General features: G+C 40.2%; 2 protein-coding genes across 28 annotated transcripts in view; one reads left to right on the forward strand and one right to left on the reverse strand.

The window, feature by feature from the left end:
- Positions 1–1,772: 1,772 nt before the first annotated feature.
- atg4c (autophagy related 4C, cysteine peptidase) lies at positions 1,773–12,532 on the reverse strand. 2 transcript variants are annotated; one of them, XM_033620707.2, is made up of 11 exons: positions 12,347–12,532; positions 12,105–12,226; positions 11,223–11,306; positions 10,457–10,687; positions 8,440–8,779; positions 7,018–7,088; positions 5,865–6,067; positions 5,383–5,461; positions 4,526–4,602; positions 3,915–4,034; positions 1,773–3,498 (listed from the first exon to the last, which is right to left on the reverse strand). In XM_033620707.2, exons 2-11 carry the CDS (start codon positions 12,178–12,180, stop codon positions 3,331–3,333), a joined length of 1,449 nt encoding a protein of 482 aa, XP_033476598.1. In that variant the 5' UTR covers positions 12,181–12,226; positions 12,347–12,532; the 3' UTR covers positions 1,773–3,330. The 2 variants fall into 2 exon arrangements, with proteins under 2 accessions (XP_033476598.1, XP_033476599.1); XM_033620708.2 differs by lacking the exon at positions 12,105–12,226.
- Positions 12,533–13,907: 1,375 nt separating this feature from the next.
- The window catches only part of dock7 (dedicator of cytokinesis 7), a 54,081-nt gene continuing 48,646 nt past the window's right edge, over positions 13,908–19,342 (forward strand). For all 26 annotated transcript variants that reach the window (XM_033621534.2, XM_033621527.2, XM_078168956.1 and 23 more), the window contains exons 1-2: positions 13,908–14,044; positions 18,059–18,158. In XM_033621534.2, coding sequence (XP_033477425.2) covers positions 14,007–14,044; positions 18,059–18,158 — 138 coding nt within the window. In that variant the 5' untranslated portion in view covers positions 13,908–14,006. The remainder of the gene's footprint in view (positions 14,045–18,058; positions 18,159–19,342) is intronic.

Raw genomic sequence — 19,342 nt, forward strand, 5'->3', positions numbered from 1 at the left:
AACTGCAGGGTTGGAGGGAGTAGAAACGACACTTTGTGGTGCATCACAGTCATCTTCTTCAGCACAGCTAGATTACGCTAATTTGATAATCTGATAATGGAAAGGAGAATTGTTTTATGTGCTGACATGGTGTGCGTGAGACTCACCCCACTCAGTGCTGAGAATATGTGTGGCTTTCGTAGGCCTCGAAGGGAAGAAGCACCTTCTTGCATTATGCGTAATGTCACAAGAAAATGATATGATTAATACTGTATTACATGCACTTATATTTTTATAGTTTTATCTCAAAGTTTCATCTTGAAGACACATTTTCAGAAGCTTACCAATACTTTAAGTCTTTTGTATCTGCTTTTTCTTTCCCATTTTCTGTAATATTTTGAAGATAACATCTCACATCTCAACCTTTAACAGTTTATCTTGGTATCAAGATTAACCCAGCTGTTCTCAGATCCCAACTTTAGTTCATGGACTAAGTCCCAAAGGTCTCCTTGTCCCAGTGAAGCCTGCAGGACTAAGCCTAATCAGGGGTTTATCCCTAATACAGGTATGATTACTAGATATTAGAAGGTCTTACTTGATCCCTCTTCCCTGCTGATCCCTCTAAGGGCTGCATGCCACAAGCCATTTCCTCCTGTGGATGACACTAAAATAAAATCTTTATTGGGCGTCTCTGGGTTTTTACGTGCACCCCTCCCTCTCACACATCCATCCATCTGTGGAACAGAGGAATGACTCTCATGGACTCCCTCTTTGTGAGGAATTTGCGCGGCTGCAGATTAGATTTTCAGGAATCTGCAATGTCAATGACACTTTAGGCAGCTGTGTTAAACGGGAAACAGGGTGGTGTATGTGTCTTCATGCGTATGTGTGTGTGTGATCGGCTTGCTTTGTAAAGCCACCGCTCGCTTATTGCATTTCCCTTGAGCCTGTGTCTCATTAATCAAATATTCATACATCCCCTGTAAATACATGGAGAACACAGTGAACCCTCAGAGCGCTGTGTGCCCCCCAGCACAAATGCTCTTTCATGTTTCTCACAAAAATCCCCAAATGTCCCACCCCACCCTCCCCACACCTCCCTCCTGTCCATTCAACCCTTCCATCTTCCAGATTTGGAGAATGCCGCCGGTTCTTTGCTCCTGCATACTTGATGTTCCCGCTCTGTCCAAACAGCCGCTCGGCCGTCCACTAAAATAAAATAAAAAAAAGACACTGAGGAAGACACAGATCAGACGGGGGGATCTAAATGATGCCTTTATGTGTTTTGCCATTGCTTCTCAATGGTGGAGAAGAGAACAGATGAGGGATTCTTCTTCCTGTCTGTCCATCCATCCTCACCCTTGCCCCGGCTCCCTCACAGACGGGACAGTTCCCTCCTTTAAAAAGCAAGGCTCATCATAATACAAGAATTTGTATTGTGCGGGAAAACAGTCCGGCATAGCTCAAACTAAGGGGGCAACACACAGATTATCCATGGTAACAGAGCTTTGCACACAAGGATATTTTCTTTTCCTCCGCAGAGGAACACAATTGCCGCCAGTGTCACTGGGTCACATTTTTTCCGGTCCCTGGTTAATGGGCTGTAGAGATGGTTAGCACGTACGATTAGTTTTAATCTACTACATTTGACCGGGAGAGAAAGGGATTGAATACATTTCAACACACCACTGAGGTTTGTATCTCGCACAGAAAATGAAGCAAACTATTTTTTTTTATTCTACTAGAGTCAAATTCTTCAAGTGGACCCAAAAGAAGAAAACTGGTTAAGAAAATCAAATATTTGACTTTATTCAAAATCTTTGTTTCTCCTGGCAGGGTTAAAATCAGTTTACATTTTGTAAGTTAATTTATGCAAACAGAAATGCAGGTGTTTTAATGCAGAAAAGCACATGAAAAATATTCAACAGTTGGAATACTTCAGTGTTTTGAAGGTAAAAACCAAAGTGCATGATCAACTTCTGCAGCCTAACATGTGAACTAGCGCACTTCTTCACTTCTTTTATGTTCAAGTGTACATTACGTAGAGGTGATGAGTTAAAAAAAATCAAAAGATCATTTAGCAACTCAATGCTGGAGACTATAAAAAATACACATTAGGAATACAACATGAAATGTTAGAAAATGCTTTGAAATAATTGGCCAAAATTGTTAATTGCACACAACATATACAAATAATAATATTGATTTTAAAAGCTGATGTAGTTTTGGATTTCTTTTTGTGGTGTAACTATATACTGTAATTATCTGATCCGACTAAGAAGTATTTTTATGTCTTGACTTCAGTGTGTCAGACAAACAGTAAATACTTTTACATGTAAAGAATTCAATTGTAAAGGGTAACTTATGACAGACAGTGCTTGGTAAGACATAGCGCATGACTTCATGTCCCCACTGGTCACATTGCACTGCGATGCATATCTCAGTCAGAATTAATACTACTCAAAAGCACACAAGGCAAGCAAGCAAATATCATCATACAACACCATTATGTGTTATTGCTCGGAGAAAGAAATTTGCCCTAGTGTGAATACAAAGAAATGTTGGCAGGATTATGAACAGGGTATCCCATATGCTTCTGTTGTCGAGGTGTTTCAGACGGGTGAAGAATTCATCTTGTTTGATGACAAGTTTTTGGCAGAGAAGTTTGGAAAAGTTACTTGGCTCAATCTTAAGAGAGAGGCCTTGGCCCATATTAATTAAGGCTTTTACAATACTCCTCTTATCACAGTGCTAACAACAGAAAACTGTCTAAATGCTGTAGGTGTGGCCCTGTGAAGAGATTTTAAAGTGGGCCAACACTGATTTTAGTCACGTTAACTATGACACTGTTAGCCTTGAAAACATGCCCATGTGGGAGTGCTGAACTGGACCTTGTGGTCATTGTAAGCAAATCCCTTTTAGACTTCTTCAACATGATGTAATGTGCAAAAAAATCCGACACCAAATCTCTCAAAATGTGACACACTGATATCGTTGCCATCAACCCCTTGTCTCAAGTCCATTAAATCACAAATAACGGTGCAAAATGAATAGTGTTCCCCTAGATGTTCCTATTCTTTAGATGAGTATATAAAACATTTTCGGTCATTAAATTAAGCAGAGCACCAACAGAAATGTCTCAAGGTTCCCTGACAAAATGTTAAGCAAGCCCACATTGCCGGGCAACAAAGTTTTCAACAACGTATAAACTAAATTACTGTAGTTTTTAAAAAAAAGTTCCGTAACCTTCAGCGTCACGTCAGGCTCAGACACGAGGCTTTGGATATCGAGCAGTTTGAGTCATTAGAAGAAGAAGTTCCCTGGCTGTCAGTAGTCTTTTAAACAGCGCCGTCAAAGCAGCACAAAGTCCCCGGCAGTGGTGACCGTCCTCCGCGGGTCACGGATGAAGGGCCATTCTCTCTTCTCCGGGGTCAGGCCTGCAGACAGGTTGTAATCTCTGCCGTGACCTTGCACTAAAGTGAACGCGGGGTATTTCTCCCTCGCTGACGGCTGCAGCACCTGGAACAACAACAGACCAGTGTGTTGAGAGGAGTGCTGGTGTTACGCCATACTGTGCACTTCATAACAGTCTGAATGTCATCACTGTAACCTAACGAGGGGTATTTCATCACACCTTAATTGTTCTCACTTAGAAATAACAGTATATTCATTTTAATATAATTTCTATAGAGTCTTCTGAGCAGAAGTGTGATTGGTTTGAGGAGGGAAGACTCTGGTTTGCACCATTTACCCAACATGTTGACTGGTTAAGGAAGCAAAGTAGGAGCAGATTCATGGCTAAAGGGTGCCACCTACTGGTCAACTTTTACCACACATTTGCAGGACACAAAACAGAATTAATCTAACATGATAATAATAATAATAATAATTGTGAAATGTTAGTAAATTTTAAGTAGTGTTGTACTATTCCCTACCTTAGAAAGCTCTTGGCTGATTCTCTCATAGTCTTGAGCACTTCTAGAGTAGAAACCTATGGTGCAGCTTGGGTCCATCTTGCTGAAAGGCATCTTCTTTGGCGAGGGGCAATGATACGACTAGACAAAAAGAGACAAAATACATCAGAAAATATTCATCAAGCTGAAGGGCCAGGTGATGTGTAACAACTGCGGGGCATACATACACTGCATGGCAGCGTCAACAGCGAATAAGATGTATTCTGCATCATTTGATGAATGAAATCCTATTTATCTGCTGTCACAGCATCCATAAATTTACAACTCTGGTGTGTTGTCACATTGTATACCACTGCATGCAAAAGCATAAAACAAAGTTGCTATACAGTGCTGTGTGCTGATTTTTATGTATGGGTCCTGAAATATTCAGGCTCGCCGTACCTGATCCGGTATTTGCCGTATTTCTCTTAAGTGGCAGCTTCACACTTCTGAGCAGCAAATAAATCAGCAGATAGGGACTCGGTAATTGGGCCGAGGGCTGCTTTAAGATTCATACCCTTAAGTACTAACAGAAACTATTAAATTCACATTACTGGGGCCCCAGTCAGCTCGTCTGTGTAATTTCACATTACCTGGAGAGGGAAATCGCTGGTGCTGACATCCACAAAAGACTGACAGTAATGAGGGTCCATGTAAATCAAGCTGTCATCTGCAAGGACAAAACAAAAGACAAGTTATTCAAAAACATCGGATTATTACAAAAACGCGCTTCTCTCCAATTTCTATGCAGAGTAGCTCAAAGTCACCCGCTTGGCCTACTGTTAGGCTTGTGTGCGTCAAATATGCCTCCCAGAAGGTTGTTGCTTTTTAATATCCACCAGGGTGGATTAAATTCCGCATAATCAGATGCGTTTGTACAAGCACATTCTTTACTTCCACAAAAAAAGGGGCTGTCATTTAATTTTTGTGTGGGGGAATTACTTTTACAAACACGCAATTATATTCGACCATTTGCATATGATAAATGCTGCGCAGAGCTGCGCCTTGGCAGGGAGAATGTATTGCTTGTCATTTAGACATCATCCACCACTGTATTTCAAATTGGTAAAATGTAAATGCGTAAATATTGACTGCCAAGATGTACAACTGAAGGTTCCTCCTGGCTCCTGAAGGTGATGAAGAGTGGCTCACTTTGGGGCCCGGATGAAATTTAATGCATGCCTCCTATGGAAATCAATTACAGCTCACAACTTGAGGGGTTTACTTGTGATAAATGGGCGAGGCTTTGATGGGTCAGAGAGAATAAAGTAAGCCCTGCTTCACTTGCTTCCATCTCCACTCCTCTCCGTTTTCCTCGCGCAAACAGGAATACATTAACTTACTTTGTCTCTTCACATAAGAAGGGTATATTATGCAAAAATAATCTGTTATTCGCACCAGCCTCTCTGTGTGTGTGTCTTTCTCTGTTTTGCATGACGCTAACACTAACCTTGAAATCCTACAAAGTAGCAGGCCTGTTTGGGCTTCCCTCCGATGATGCCTATGCAGTACTCCAGACTCAGTATGCTCTAAATGCAGAGAGAGGGACAGAGAAATACAAAGTACATCTGACTCCGAGTCTAAATACTTTCATTGTGTTTCCCCACATACTATATTTAAATGACAGTAAAACTCACCAATCCCCACAGTGACTACTTCCTGTTTACAGTATGATAATTTCCCTTACTTACGTGTCCATCTTGGCGATCAACAGGGCTGGGTATTGGTACGCAATGCTTTCATTATCTACAAAATAATCCAGAACCAAGTAGTAATCAAAACTTCTCCAGTCAAACAATGCCTGCATTCGATCCTTTTGTACCCAGATCATGGGTAACAATACCCAGCCCTAGTGATCAAACACCAAAAGATCAAGTTATCTTACTGACAGAAGGTTCTACAAACTGCCACTGACCTACACGTATCTCTCACCTTTGCAAAGTTAAAATAGTCAGGGTTTGTCTTCTCCCCTCCCAGCCTCACAGGGATGAGGATGATGACGGCTCGGCTGTCGGACGGAGTGGAGGCAGACACTGGTTGGTCGCTCTGTGGAGAGGGAGGGGCATCTGATCTCTCCGCAGAGGTCTGCCCTGCTCTCAGTGCCCTGTGGCTATCCATGACATCGGCGCTGTAGACTGTGGAGGATCAATAACACAGAGGTCATTTGTCGGTTTCTGTGTCTGCTGTGTCTGTCTGTCAATCTGTTTGTTCATCAGGCTCTCTGTGGTCTCTGTGGTATGAGATCTTTCTCATAACTGTCTGCAAAATTGTCGCACTTCAGTAAGAGTTTGTTACAGGTATCATAAATGTCACTTCATCTTGAGATATTTTACAGTGTGGCTTTTAAAATTAAGAGACCTTGGCGCTCTTGTTACTCAAATCACGAGTGTCTTTAAACTTTATTTTGGGCAAATATGCTTCTTTCTTTTGTTTGACTTGTGTGTCTGTCAATCTGTCAAGTACTTTACCAAATTATCGTAAAATCGATTAATCTCTAGTGCATCAGAAAAGGGTGTAAAATGGCCATTGCATAATCTCAGAGCCCAAGATAATGTCTCCAAATTCCTTGTTTGTCAGACCAACTGTCCACAACTCAAAGAATTACATTTACATTGGTATTAAACAGAAAAGCAGGAAACTGTTTAGCATATTTGCTTGATAAATCACAAGGAATATTAACAACTGATTAGCAAAATAGTGACAATTTATTTGATTGACATTTGATTAACTCCATTAAGGACAGACGGTTAAATTCCCTCCTACATTCTCTCTGTGCCTCCCTCATATCAGATTCATAACACACCAAGACACTCGCTCTCACACCAACTATCTTCTGCTGTGGCTATGGAGGAGACAAACATGAATCAAAACCCAAGTTATTGGGGTTAACAAGAGGTTGGAGCGGGCTGTTATAGATTTGGAGTCGATGTATTTGTCGGGGAATAGATATAGTGAGTCTCCTGTCACCGTTCTAAGCGGCGCCGGAGTCTCCCAGCAGCAGAGAGAGATGGTGGAAGAAGAAGGGTCAGTTTGGGCGTCGTGCCCAGTATCCTGTTTTTATCAACAGCAGGCTCATCTTTCATACCTGTGCAGTCCTGGGAGACATAAGCAGTTATACCCGCCAAGCCAGGGTCCATCGCCTCCTCGACAGCTTTCCTAAGAGTGAGACGGAGAAGAGGAGGAGAGAGGAGACAGAGAGAGTGAGGGGTTTTAAATGTTTACATGCAGAGCTTATGCTAAGTAAACATCAGGACTATATACTGTATATCACCATGATACTACAAAGTTAATAACAAGTTAACTAGTGTCGACTAGTGTCAGTGTGTATATTCAAAGATATTTTCATTAATATATATCTGAATGAGTGAGATGCTGTAAATCTTCTATGGTATACAGTATATGCTAGTTCATATGCATTATTTCATTTATCTGCAAGCTTTTATACAACTTGAGCATTTTAATATATTGCACAATTGCATAAAGCTGACTTAACACAAAATACTCTGATCCCCTACAGTACAGCTATGTGTAGGCTTTCTAGTTGGTGTAATAATATAATAATTACACAGGAGTCACTTCAAAGAGTTAAGGAGTTATGAACATTCTGCTGGGTCTTAGTAATATCAATCCTGCTTGTTGGCCCTAAAACAAAAAGAGAAATGCTGCTTCATAATCGTGGGAATTAAACTCCCTGGATTAAATCTGAAGGTACAAGTCTTGGTGTGATCCTTGATTCAGATCTAAGCTTCAATCCCACATTAACAAGGTGATGAAAACATCACGTTTCCACCTCAGAATCACAGTCAAGGTACGGCCATTTCCAAATGAAAAAGATGCTAGGAATTTGATTCATGCCTTTATTTCAAGGCAACTCGACTACTGTAACACACTTTTTACTGGCCTCCCAAAAAACACCACTGAGAGACTTCAGCTCATTCAAAACTCTGCAGCTTGGCTATGAACCAGAATCAAGAGGAGATAGCACATCAGGTCAGTCTGAGCTGCTCTGCACTGGCATCCTGTTACATTTAGAATTGATTTTAAGGTCCTTCTCTTTGTATACAAAGCCCTAAATGGGCTCGGACCGAGCTACATTGCTAACTGCCTTGATAACTATTTGCCTCCAAGAACACTGCAATCATCTGCTGCTGGTTTACTGGAGGTTCCCTGCAACAGCTGACAGAAGATCGGGGATGCAGCCTTTGTCAATTATGCCCCAAAACTATGCAACACACTACCTATAGATATTAGGGAAGCTAGCTCGCTAAAAATACTTTTTTAAATGAGATTTTATATACAAATTTATAGATCAAATTAATATGATTGTCCCCCCAAAAATATATCCATGTATTAATCAATAATTATTATTGATAATTATTATGCCCTACACAGTAATAAATCATTATGTGATCAAAGTCAGAAGTAGGGTGCGTGTGACATGTGATATGCAATGTTTAAAACAGTAATTACTCTTAAATCAAATTTATTAGTTGAATTTAAGACTTACTTGAGGATGTGTGCCACCACAGCAGGCCCGTACCAGTCCCCTGCCTGTTTCCCCATCGTCAGGCCCATGCGGACCAGCCTGTGGAGGCCCAACTGCGCCGAGGGGCTGTCCCCGAACCAGGACACCAGGGTGCGGTGGTACATCTCTTTCAAATGTGCATCTGCCTCCTCTGCAGACCCCTGAGCCTGGCCTTGGTGCATCGGTGGTGATCCATGATCGGAGGGGCTGGGGGAACCTTGCAGAGAGGCCTCCAGAGAGGCCACCAGACGCTTGGCTGCGGCGGTGGTCCACGTCTCTGTGTCCAACGGCTGGAGCGCCAAGGCTTGCGACCAGGTCCAGTCTGTGGAGGAATAAGTCATGTATAAAACAAAGTAATGTTTTAAAGTCATTAAGAAGGTCTAAGAACTATTTTTTCAAAACAATGATGGCATATGGGAAATTTAGACGTTAAGAAAGAAATCCCCAATCAAGACTACAGAGTTTCTTATAAGTTTGAAATGAATATGTAACACAAATCCTCATTTAGGAATTGATCAAATTTGTAGAAGAAGTGGCTGCTGCTTTCTCTACTTCAAGTGATGAGATTTAAATAATGAAAAAAAGAAAATTAAAAAGATAAGATAAAACTACTGTCACATGACAACACAGAAAATATGTTTTTCAAGGTTTTCAAAACCTTAAAAAATTATGGAAGGCATCTATTTGACCAGGTATCTGTGAGGCTCTCTGAACCTGATCATCCAGCACATCAGAGTTCATTTTAGAGTATCAACATCGAGAACAAAAGTCTTTCAGAACTAGTGAAATTTAAGGTTTTTGCCTTAAACAGACAGATGTATGTGCGCTTCAGTAACAGCATAGGCGTCATTCCGTTCAATTATAAGTTTGAGTGTCCCAGTATTTCACTTTAACGGTGCCTTAGCCTTACAAACAGGGTGGGAGCTGAAGGAGGAGAGAAAGGGAGTGGTCGTGGCTATAAAATGGGCCAGAGCAGAGTCTAAGGCATTAACAAAATGACCTTGATCCAAAGTGAATCAAAGTGAAATTGATCAATAAATATCCTTAAGTGGCCATTAGTCATTTTATAGAGAAATATTTCATTAGCGACATATTTTAGATTTGACAGACGAACAAGTTTTAAATATTGTTTTCTAAATGGCTGCATTAAAGTGGTAGTCATCTCATTATGTGGACCTGTAAAGCCGAGGACACTTGAGAGACAATAGATCTGACAAAGACAGGAGGAATTCACTCATTTTAAATGCCTCGCATCAATTAAATTAAACTTTCACTTCTGAGGTTGAGAGAGAGGAAACTCTCTAAACCAGCTACAAGTTTGGCTTCCTGCTTAGAAAAAGAGACACTAGACTTAAAAGAAATAAAGAAACTTCTCACAAGAGACAGCTGCAGTGTCTTCCAAAATTACCTGTAATAATCTGTAGTCTAAGTTACAGTTGCAGTTTCTTTATAACTAGGATATACCACATTTTTATGTTGCCCAGAACTTCAGCCACTGTAGTTAACATGCTGCATAAATGTCCCATTTAGATCTTTGTATCATTAAATTATGACTTCTGCTGTTGATATATCAGTGCCCATCTCCACATTGATATACAGTAGTTCCAAAAATGAACACTGGGGAGCTGCAGGATGAAGCAGGCACCAAATATCTATCATATTGGCAGCATCTCTCCCAGCACTCCAAAGGCACTTCAACAATGGCTTAAACATGTCTTGGGAAATGCTGGATACCTTTAGCATTTTAGGCATCTAAAATTATTCATTAACATTTTAAGAAGGGAGAAGGACGTGGTTAAATTGCTCATGTCTTTTGAATCAAACAGCATATGCATTGCTGTGTTTAACAAGCCAAAACGTTTGGGATTCTTAGATTAAAGCCAGAGAAAATTCAACATAATTTTGTGTAGGAAAAAATATATTATATTTTTTTTTTCTATACCATTTATCATCTTGTGTTTCACAGTCTCTCAGGTGTGGTCACCATCATTCCACCCACCTCTGCCCAAGAAGTGCAGAACAAGCGCCTGAGCCAGCATCATCTGCCCGGCTCTCAGCATGCAGCCCCAGCCGCAGTCGGATGTCAGCGTGGAGCCGGGCAGGGGAGGGAACTCCTCCCTATAGGTGAGCCACAGGCGGGACGCAAAATCGTTGCGGAAAGCGTCCACGTTCCCCATGACGAAGTCCTCATCGGAGGCTTCGTAGCAAGCTTCTGTGACACTGTCGTCATCTGAATCACACAAACCACATTTAGATCTATGATTGGTAGTTTGTTATCTTGTGTCCTGTGGAAAGGTCTAGTTTAGAAAGTTAATAATGTATTATTCATTTTAAGATTCCTTTTGCTATTTCTGTTTTGGACCACATGAATGATGTCTGTCTGTCATGTCAGATAAATTTATAGTGGGCATTTTTATTTTTTGAGAAAGGGCTGTAACATAATGACACAAGTAAAATATCTTCCCACTGTTTTACTAACATCTCAGAAAATGAATTCCTAGTTTAAGGCTTGCATCGTTACAAATAAATGCTGGTGGTAGCTACACTGCTTTGTTGTCGACATTTGTAGTCCCTGAAATTAAATATGATCAACAGAGTGGTGTTCTATAACTGTTTTACATTGTGTGTTTATGTCCTCATTACACTCCATATGGCTGTTACTGTATAAATGGGTATGTATGTCAAGCCTTTGCACATGAATGCATACATCATTGTGTATCTTAATTGTAGTCGTATGTGTTTGTGCATGTGTGTGTGCACCATACCTTCAGCCTTAAAATGGTAACACTTTCCGAGCAGAAGCACTGGGGAATTCCTACTGAACGAGGTCTTTGATTTCAGAGCCCAACCTATGACACACAATGAAAAGACAATATGTTATGCTTTAGTTATGGTTAAAAACAAAACTTTGGGACATCCTATTTACTCAGTTGGCTGGCGCACCCATCATTCAATGATCTGGGTTGCTCCCACGATTCCTGCCTACTACAATATTAAGTTTTTCTTCACTTTCTGTTGCATAATAGACTAGAATAGCCATTGTGTTTTTAAGTAAACAGAAACTTTAGTCCTGGGGAGCTGAAAGAACAGAGTGTTACACACAAACCAGTGTGGACAGAATGACAAAGAACTATTTTAAGGGCTGACTCAACAGCAGTAGGTTCTTGTCTCATTTGATTCTGATGCTTGTTTTTGTTTGTGAAGTCTCTTGTGTCTGTAGTATATGTTGTTGATCTCTCTGTATTGACTTTGACTTGTATAGACAGCATTGTGCACACCTACATCTACTTGTATATACACAAAAGTTATATGTGTATATTTACCCATCTTTGCTCAGCTGTGTTGTCCTTGTGTTTAGCTGCATGTCTATTTCTATCTCCACGGAAACTGTCCTTGGGATTGCTAGTATGTGTAACGTACACATACTTAGCCAATAAAGCTGATTTTGATTTCACCTATATAAATTCCAGTTTAGGTTTCCTAATTCAAATTGTGTCAAGAAAATGAGATTGTGGACTACATAGGCAGGTCGACACAGCCCAGCAGCGATGCATAAAAACATTAGAAACAAAGTGGACACAGAGGACTGAGCTCGGGTGGCAGGGCTGTGTGTCTGTGTGTGTACTGGCCTCAAGCAAATCACTTACTGTACTTCACATTGTGCCACACAGACAAGAACTTTGTCTTCAATGTTTCCACCTCGTCGCTCCCTTTATTGTCCATTTGGACCAGCAAGGAATGTAACCCATTCCCACGCGGCTGACAAACCCTGGTGCACAATGCACGCGCACACGCACAAAGAGGGAAGAGAAAGAGAGCTGACTGTATCAGTATCACTTCACGATGTAGAATTACGTGTAATCACAGCTTGTAGAAAGCACTTCGTTACCTTAGAGCTTCTTTGATTCAGTTTTTCCCACTTCCGGTCGCTCTGTAGCTCAGTACATACTTAACAACATTGTATATTATTGTAATACCAATAGTTTAACACTATATATCGCCCATGACTCGCTGTTTAACTTAACACTACCCTGCGGTCGCCAATGTTTACACTTTGGGGAAGTAAAAGAGTCAAATCACGTGATCTCGCGGTGTTTCCGCCGGGACTAAGTAGACCATCGATATAGTGATCAAGGTAGCCCGAGCGGGCGGTGTTTAAGCCGTTTTTCGATGACCCGTAGTGTCTAGACTCAATGCTCCGCTTTTTGAGGGTGTTCCGTGTAACAAAACATACATACTTTGTTGTATAAAGGCATGGCGACGCATAAAAAGCCAGAGAGCATCTGTTATCCAAACTATTTAGCACGTCACCTTAAAATTAATTTCTGCTGGTACACTGATTACATTGCTGTTTTGATGGACATTCAAAAATACAAGTGTCTTTATTCACTCGAAATAAACAGTCAAACATGCATGGTCACATCAAACACCATGCCAAACATTTACTATAGCCAGGGTCACTGAAATGTATCATTAATTAATTTGATCAGTTGTAGATTTTTTTTCTTATTATTGCCACAGTTTTTGCTATTGCAATAATATTTTATTTTATATTTTGCCTTTTAGCTTTTTTATTGATTTTAAAACGTTTTTTTTCCACAAAATATAGATCATAGGACTTCTACCAAATTTTCCCAAGGGAAATGATCACTTTAAAAGCAGTGACAATCAATAAAAACATTACTGAAAGCATCATTAACTACAATAACTAAGTAATAATAATGATAATAATTTGGTTTTCTATTATTCATTTGAGAATGGAAAAGTATTTTCAGATAAAATTATTTAAACTTGATCTTCCTCCCCATATAAGGACATCTTTCTTGTTTTTCAAAAACTATTGCTGTTCAAAGAAAAAGCTTTGTTTTTTTTTATACCTATCAGGTCCCCCTAATCCCAAATAGTTAGGAGAAATCAAAAACACATACCAAACAAAAGCTAGTGTCTCAGGAGGTTAATATAAATGTTAAGCTTTATTGTCATTAGCCTATATAATACAGGACTACCAATGAAATGCAATTGCACATTACACATATAAAATACATTATACAACTATTCACTTACTACTTGTGTATTGTGTTTATTTTGCATTGTCTTAAAAGGATCAAATGCCTTCTATGTTTGTGTATGTCTAATTTTCCAGGTAAAATCAGATTTAAAATAAAACTGACAACTGTCAATCAAAGTATGGGGTCATTTCTGTCTTATAGTTAATGACCAAGAAGAAATAATCTGATAATAACAATGAAAAAGTATATTTCACATTTTTGGAGTATTAATGCATTATGATAAATTACATTTATAAGGGTGAATATTATGTAGAATCTTTAAATAAAGCTGCCCAGCTGTTTGAGTGTATTCCCCACAGTACGGTGCGCAAGGGCTTTTCACTGGGTGTGTTCTATTGCACACCATTGCGGTGATTACGGTAATGATCCCATTCTCCCGTTTTTCCCGTTTTCCCTGTGGCCGTAGTGAGTGAGTGGAAAGCGGAGTCTGCCTGCTGCCTGCCTGCCTGGGAATTTCAAAGCACATCAGCGGCCACTGCCATGGCTGAACGCCGCGCCTTCGCCCAAAAAATCAGCAGGTAAAAGCCTCGAGACCCTGAAACCAGCTCGGTAAAGGCACACCGTGCACTTTGTCGCTTCTATGTAGGTCGCCCTCAGACCACCGCTGAGGGAACCCTATGAAGGAGGCCCAGCCATCAGCACAGCCTGGCTGCTCCGAGCTAGCCGCTCGTTAGCCATATCGGCAAAGATGCTCAGACCCACCCAGACAGACAGCGACACTGCTAGCTGCTAGTCTCTTTTTTTCACCCCGAATGCTAACAAAGGAGCGAAATGTAATTCAGTTGTAATAAACGTATAAAACAGCAGTTAGGTTTTCAGTAATTACCCGCTCCGAAATGGACTTACTGTAAATTGAAAACCGTTAATTTTAGACAGCTAGCTATCTTGCCTACAGTTGCTAACGACTGGTAGCTAGGTACTACTGGTAGAGATGAGGCTGAACTTTGTTGACTTATGTTTTAAGTAAAAACCCAATGACAAAGGAGAGCAGATAATTGCAATACAGTAAGGCTGCAAACAAAAGCCTCCATCAACAGTTATCAAATAGCGATGTATTAATCCCCTCCCCGCCCCTCAGACAGATCAAAGTAATCTCTTTAACAAAGGGCTTTGTGCTAGCTGTCAAATACCATCATCCCAGGCGATAGATAGATATTGTAGATCTGGTAGTGATGAACTGTGGTCTCCTACAGCTATCAACATTATTTCTTAAATCACTGATATTGCTGCTTATTTAAATCCACAGGGAAAACATTCTTGTAATTATGAGCTAAAAATAAATGCAGTCTGCTTTTTGGTTCAGCTTTTCTGTGATCAAATGTCAGACGTCTTTATCAGATAAAACAAGATTTCACACCCATCTGGAGAGATTATCATGATGATCTAAGGCTTTCTGAAAAGGAGGAATGTCTGCTGTTACTGTTGCTTTCATTTTCTATATGCAAAAACAAGATTATTTATGAAAGGCCATGGACATGCTCTTCAATATGTCCTCTATAATTGTAGAACTGTTAATCTCCATGAGCCTACTTTATGTAACTTTAGGACAAAAATACAAGTGCTAGCTCTTGTGATTATGCAGGATGTCCATGTCTTTGTTGCTGCCAGGACTGGAGGAGTACGCATTTCTATTACAGCATGAATCCAGTTCCATTAATCAAAACCACATCCAGTTATTGAGAGTTTCATATTGATTTTTGTGGATTGAACATGCCCCACTTCATAGCAGGTTATTCACGCAGGATGAGGCATGATAGGATGGTCAGCTGACAAACTTACAGATGATCATACACCTGCATACATCTTACAGTGTAATAACAGTACCACGACATCACAAACTGTAGCCTCAACATTTCCCCTAGAGATAAGGCAACAACTCTATGACACAGTTTAAACAGAAAATGAGCATTATAACCTTCACAGAGGTGGCTGGCAGATTGCATTGTATTATTCAAGTCTTTTGCAGTTGACGTCTCAGTAAAACTTCCTTCAATAGATACAGGTGAAAACCTTGTTTGCTGTTTTCAGACTCTTAGATTAGTAGACTCTTTTTGCTTTGCTCAGTTTTGTGCATTCAGCAGTGAGTAAGTGCCTCTGTTGTACCTGTTAAAGCATGCTAACTTTTAGTAATGGAAGTGAGTTAGCATATGTCACATGTTGTGGCAAATTAAGTGACTAAAATTGCTGGTGGCTTTGCCCACAAGTTTGAATCACATGTCTCAGTTGAATGCTTTGCATATATATGATCTTCAGTCACTACAAGTTTATATTTTGTTCCTGAGAGAGATTGTTGTCGCCATCTTAAAAAGATAGCCACAAAGGCTGTTTGTTTAATCAAGTTATTCCCATTTGCATTGACCAGTCAGTGCTAAGTAAAGGTCTGGTGAGAGGCTTTGGGGAGGACTGTGGAATGTGTTTGTCAGTTCAGTGCTTTTGCTTTTCTCCAGTTGTGACAGCACTGCACTGCAGAGGCCACTGGATCTCTACTACAGTACATTATCACGTTTATCATAAGCTGGCAAGTTGGACCATGCAGCTGTCGTTGTGTTTTCTTGCTGAAGATGATAAGCTCAAAGCTCTCTTGTTTTGCTACCTTGTATTTTTTAGGAAGGAACAGTGATGAACTCAGCACCATAGCAGCTTAGGGAAACTAGACTCTGTTTAGACTTTTGAGGTTTTGTGACCTTGCAGACTGAATCACACCTAATCCTTGCTCACCATCACAGTAATTATGGCTGAGAGTAAAAGTAACCTTCAAACTAGCAATTATGATTTTGCTTTCAGGATGTAGAGCGAAAATATAAAGGAAAAATGGGTCAGATTGTTGGTTATGAAGAAAAAGTTTATCACAACTGTTAAATCCTTATAGCCTCTGTGTTACCTGTGTGACATCACCTTGAGTTCAGTGTATAGCCTTTATCCTTGGTTCTAATTTGTTATTTGTTTGTGTCACATTGGGCAACTTGCTGCGTTGTTGTTTTGTTCAAGGCAAAGGTCTTGGAGTGGTTTTGTTGGTTGCTGTGATTTAAAGGACCTGTGTATGTGTGTGGCAACGGCAGCAGTTGAACATCAGGAGCTTTGTGCTGACCACTGGGGTCCAGTGGTTTATATTTGTTTCTTTCCTCTCTGTCTGGGTGTAATATATGATGCTGTCCAAGACGACACAGTAAGACTATGAGACAAAAAGATGGACAAGAAGTGCTTAATAGCCTTGTATTTGAATTTTGCAAAATACAGCGGTGTGAAAAGAATGTTTCTAATATTTAAATATACTTTTAGTTGAGTAGCAGTAAGTCTCACTAGACCCTAAGTGTCAACAAAATATTTCACAATACAATATCATTGAATAATATTAGCCAATTTGTGATAACGTCAAAATACCCTATGCCTCCAGAAAGAATACTGAGATGAATTCTGCAATTTAGCCTATTACTCTTTTTTATTTCATTTTCACAGCTAGAAGATTAAACCTAACATATTCCTGGGGCCTTAAGTATTTTATTAAACTGGGATTAATTTGGCTTTGAAGCGTTTCAGTTTGATTTAGTTTTCTGTTTATTCTCAGACAAGGGCATAGGTTTCATTTCACTGGGGTGGATACACTTGAAAAGGGAGTTTCAGAGGTCCTTCCCCAGGAAATTTTGAGAATCATCTTCTGGTGAATCTTCCTGCGCCAGTTTTATGCAGTTTCTGCATCAGTTTATGGTGGAAATGTTTTTAATTCTTCCAAAATAAAGGAGCAGGGATGTTCTAAGTATTGAAGGGGGCCGTGGCGTGTGCCCTGCATCACCCCCAAAATCTCTACCTATGTTCTTAATCATTGGGGTGGGACAAGCAACTGATACTGTATTTATTATTGATTGCAAATGCCCTTGACACAAATTTGTGATATTTGACTATACAAATTAAATTGACTCGAAAAGTTCAATACTTAAATATTGTAGTATATTTTGTGATACTGTTGATACAGTGGCACTAGAGTTGCAATCTTATGATAGCAACACAGGTGTGTTCCTTTCCTTTACTGCACACATTTTCCATCTGAACATTTTTAGAAGTATTGTGTTGGCATTTTGCCTTCATTTGACAGTCAACAGTGTAGGGAGAGATAGGAAACAAGGCGAGAGAGAGTGGTACGACATGCCTGGCTGGACATTGTGGTTATGTGGTATACGCTTTAACTATTAGGCTAAAGAGGTTCCCCTGACTTACAAACTCATGTTGCTTAATTTAGACATTTTTATTTTCTTCAGTTACAGGTGTTAGGATGTGTCATACAAGATTGCCTTACAGTTGCAGCATTGATCATGATGTGCCATAGCTGAAAGTCTTTCAGTATGTGCATTGCAACATCGCCTGTATCCTAATCCCATTATTATTACAACCAAAGTATGTATTGCTGTTATTCTCAGCCCTAAATGCAAGCCCCAATCAGGCCAGCAGTATCTAGTGTGTGGATCTTTGCACAGACTTTTAAAAATGGGCTGTTTTCATTCTCCTCCTCGATCCACCGATCTCCCATCTGCTTGCAGGACTGTGGCAGCAGAGGTCAGGAAGCAGATCGCTGGCCAGTATGGAGGCTCCCCACAACTCTTCAAAAACCTCAATGTTGGGACCGCAACAAGCAACACAGTGAGTAGTTTCAAAGGCCAGAGCCTGATATTGACATTCTGTCTTGGATCATCATACGAGCGTGACAGCTGCTGCCGCTGCACTGTCTGAAAACGTCAGCCTAAATTACAACAACAGTGTCTGTGCTCTCAACAGTTGCAATGCTGTTGATTTTTCACACTTGCCTAAGTACATTTCTGGTGTCTGCTGTGTTGGGGAAACAAACACACAAGCTGGTGAACTGTCTGCTCACATGCCTTTATGTGTTTTGGTATAAAGATATCACACACTGGGCTGGTTGGAAAACAATTTGCTGCTCAGCTCAATGATATATTATTTCTTTGTTTTGTTATTCTTATTTTATGAGTTAAAGTTTATTGAATTTCAACCTTTTATTATTCCTAAGATAGTATTATCTCTCACTGCTGTTGCTGAATGTGCAACTGTAGAGTGTAGTTTTTAATTAAACTTCAGCATTTAGCACATTTAAAATGTTTGAGAATGTGGTTAAATGTTGGACGTGTATCATCAGATACTGATTAATCAGTGCAGTTGCTTGGTCGCTTTTGTCATATATAACCTGGACCAATGTTAAAGCAAGTGCAGTATTTTAATATTAGGGATACCTGTTGACATCAGTCTAAGCGTACCACAATATTACAGCCTAAGACAAGGATGTCATTTCTGGTTGTTTGAATTGCTGCACTGCAGTTGTTTATGTCATGCTAAGTACCATGAGAGATAACCATTGATTGTCCTGTTCACCACATCTAGTCTCTGCTGCAGTGTTACAAATGTATGAGGTCAGACAGTGTGTTTGTTAAAGGGGTAATGCCAATTGCCCCTCAGCAGGCCTGAGCCACAACACTGGCAAATACCACCCCTCCTCCTTAATAGGCTACAGTTGGCTTTTAATTAAACTGTGAAAGGTATTTGTGTTCAGATTCCTTGGGAGGGAGAAAGAGAGAAGCAAACACACACACACACACACACACACGTTCACACTTAAACTGAACCTGCTGAAACAAAGATTCCCCCCTGGGTTCATCATTTTAGAAGCTGACTAAGACCCATGAAACCATTAGTCTAAGCTTGAAGTAGCACACTTGCTAATCTGGTTACTTGTATCAGCTCGAGGGCATTTTAAAGCATTTGCCCAAATCACACATGCATCTTTCTCAGAAGTGATTCTCCTATTTGGAATT

The sequence above is a fragment of the Epinephelus lanceolatus genome, chromosome 6, assembly GCF_041903045.1.
Source record: "Epinephelus lanceolatus isolate andai-2023 chromosome 6, ASM4190304v1, whole genome shotgun sequence".
Taxonomy (NCBI): domain Eukaryota; kingdom Metazoa; phylum Chordata; class Actinopteri; order Perciformes; family Serranidae; genus Epinephelus; species Epinephelus lanceolatus.